Source organism: Alosa sapidissima, chromosome 22 (assembly GCF_018492685.1).
Source record: "Alosa sapidissima isolate fAloSap1 chromosome 22, fAloSap1.pri, whole genome shotgun sequence".
In the NCBI taxonomy this organism is placed as follows: Eukaryota; Metazoa; Chordata; class Actinopteri; order Clupeiformes; family Clupeidae; genus Alosa; species Alosa sapidissima.
The window spans coordinates 2,217,501-2,220,000 of NC_055978.1; the positions used below are offsets into that span (position 1 = coordinate 2,217,501).

The following is a 2,500-nucleotide window of genomic DNA, read 5'->3' on the forward strand; positions in this document are numbered from 1 at the left end:
AAGGTAACATTTTAAACGGAGAAGTGTAATTTCTTTGAAATGACAACTAGCTAAATAACATTACTGACATTAGTTAAAGTGGATAGTTTATACTCAAGTGAACTTGCAATAGTATATTAAGTATAAGTGAAGTCCTTCAACTACTAGTCACTTGTATAGCGTTTTAAGCTAGCATTAGCTAGCTAGCTAGCTCGGTTCACATGACTAATGAAATTATTCATATCATGTCCCAAAGAATGATTCATTGGTATCATACATGATTATAGACAATAATACTGTGAACACAATTATGTTTATCTGCTCTTATTGCTTATTAAGAGAGAACGTTTATTTAGTGATGTAAGGTGATACTCCCACTTATGCAGACCAGAACTGTCCCGTTTTACTCCCATAGTAACTAATTACTTTGCTCTATCTTGCTAGTAATCAAGGATCTTTGCTATATAACAGCACTCCTGGAATACTGCTGGTCCAATCAGACGGCTGTGGTGGGACTTGTCATCCAATCAGATTGGCTGGGGCGGGACTTGTTGTGTGTGTATGTGGATGGATGGTATCAGTGGCAGGCTGTGTTGCCATGGGGACATTGTGTTGCCGTGGCGCTCACCTTGCAGCGGCACTCTCCCGAGGTCTTGTTGCAGTCGGAGTGGAAGCCTTTGCTGATGTCACAGTTGCACGGGCCGCACATGGGACTCCCCCACCAGCCACGAGGACACGGCTTCTCAACCCTGAGGAGAACCGGCAGAGGAGAACATAAGACGCAGAACCACACAATCTAAAAGTCCCCCACCAACCACGAGGACACGGCTTCTCAACCCTGAGGAGAACCGGCAGAGGAGAACATCAGACGCAGAACCACACAATCTAAAAGTCCCCCACCAGCCACGAAGACACGGCTTCTCAACCCTGAGGAGAACCGGCAGAGGAGAACGTCAGACACAGAACCAAACAATCTAAAAACTTAAGCAGCATCAAACGCTAGAACCTCACCTGCACTAGAACACAGCTACTCTAGCCAGTGTGTGAAGCGCTTATAGAGCGCCACTATGACTGAGGAACATAAACAGACGCTAAACTCGATAAGCATTAGTGTAATTAGCACCTGGCTGATTGGTAATTGAAGATTACCGTTAACGATTACTGCAGATTAAGTGATTTTGGCAGACGAAAACATCATGAGTCATTGTCAAAGCTTTGAGGCGATGCCAGAATCCCGACAACACACACACACACACACACGCGCACACACACACACACACACACACACACACACACACACACACACACACACACACACACACACAATGATAACACCATAAATGTCAGCATCACCATAACACACCATAAACAGTAAAATCATAATGCCATAAACAAATCATCTTGCCAGGAGTTGCACACACACACACACACACACACAGCGTAGATGCCAGAATCATAACACCATAAACAAATCAACTTGCCAGGAGTAACACACACACACACACACACACACACACACACACACACACACACACACACACAGCGGAGATGCCAGAACCATAACACCATAAAAAACACACCAGCCAGTCCTTAGTGTCATTAGTGGCAGGGTAATGCCAGTTCTCTTGGGATAAAAAGGCCATTTCTCCAACCAGTGCCCAACACAGGACTTTCATTTGGAAAGCACACACACACACACAACTGCACACACACGCACACACACACACACACACACACACACACACACACACACACACACACACAAAGACACAAACAAACACACACATACACCTCAGATACAGACACACACACAAACACAAGACAGACACACACACACACACACACACACACACACACACCACAGATACAGACACACACAAAGACAGACACACACTCACAGATATACACACACCTAACACCTTTTGGAGTTCAATCAAGCGGCTGACATGATGATGGATAGCCATCATGTCATGGCTGTGACACCCCAGCATTCTCTGTTTATTCATGTCAGGAACCCCGGTTCTAATCAGTAGAACAGGCTAGCATGCGGTCAGGTCAATGGCAAGACTGAATGGAACACTGGGAGTCAAGTCAGGTTTGCAGGAGTGCAACCTTAGCTTCCTCCAACCTCTCTCCACACACACACACTCTCTCTCCCTCTCTCTCACACACACACACACACACACACACACACACACAGACACATGTGCATGCACGCATACACTCATTCCTTCACTCATTGTCTCTCAAGACAAAGCCACTCTCTTCTATTGAGCTCCTCTTTATATGATCTTAAGCCCTGCAGCAGCTCAGAGAGAAATCCAGCTGGGCTTGGCAGTGTCCAACACCACCCACCGAGTGGAGCCGCTCCTGAAAGCAATAACCTGTCATCTCCTCCGTCTCTTCCTCCCTCTCTCTCTCCATCTCTACCTCCATATCCACCTCTCCTGTCATCTCTGTTCTCCCTCTCTCTCTCCATATCCACCTCTCCTGTCATCTCCGTTCTCTCTCTCTCTCCATA

The 2,500-nt window shown here is 46.2% G+C and overlaps 1 protein-coding gene across 1 annotated transcript in view; it reads right to left on the reverse strand.

The window, feature by feature from the left end:
• celsr1a (cadherin EGF LAG seven-pass G-type receptor 1a) overlaps positions 1 to 2,500 on the reverse strand; it is a 121,423-nt gene that overhangs the window by 20,193 nt on the left and 98,730 nt on the right. The window contains exon 15 of the mRNA XM_042078237.1: positions 608 to 728. Within this exon, the coding sequence (XP_041934171.1) occupies positions 608 to 728 (121 nt within the window). The remainder of the gene's footprint in view (positions 1 to 607; positions 729 to 2,500) is intronic.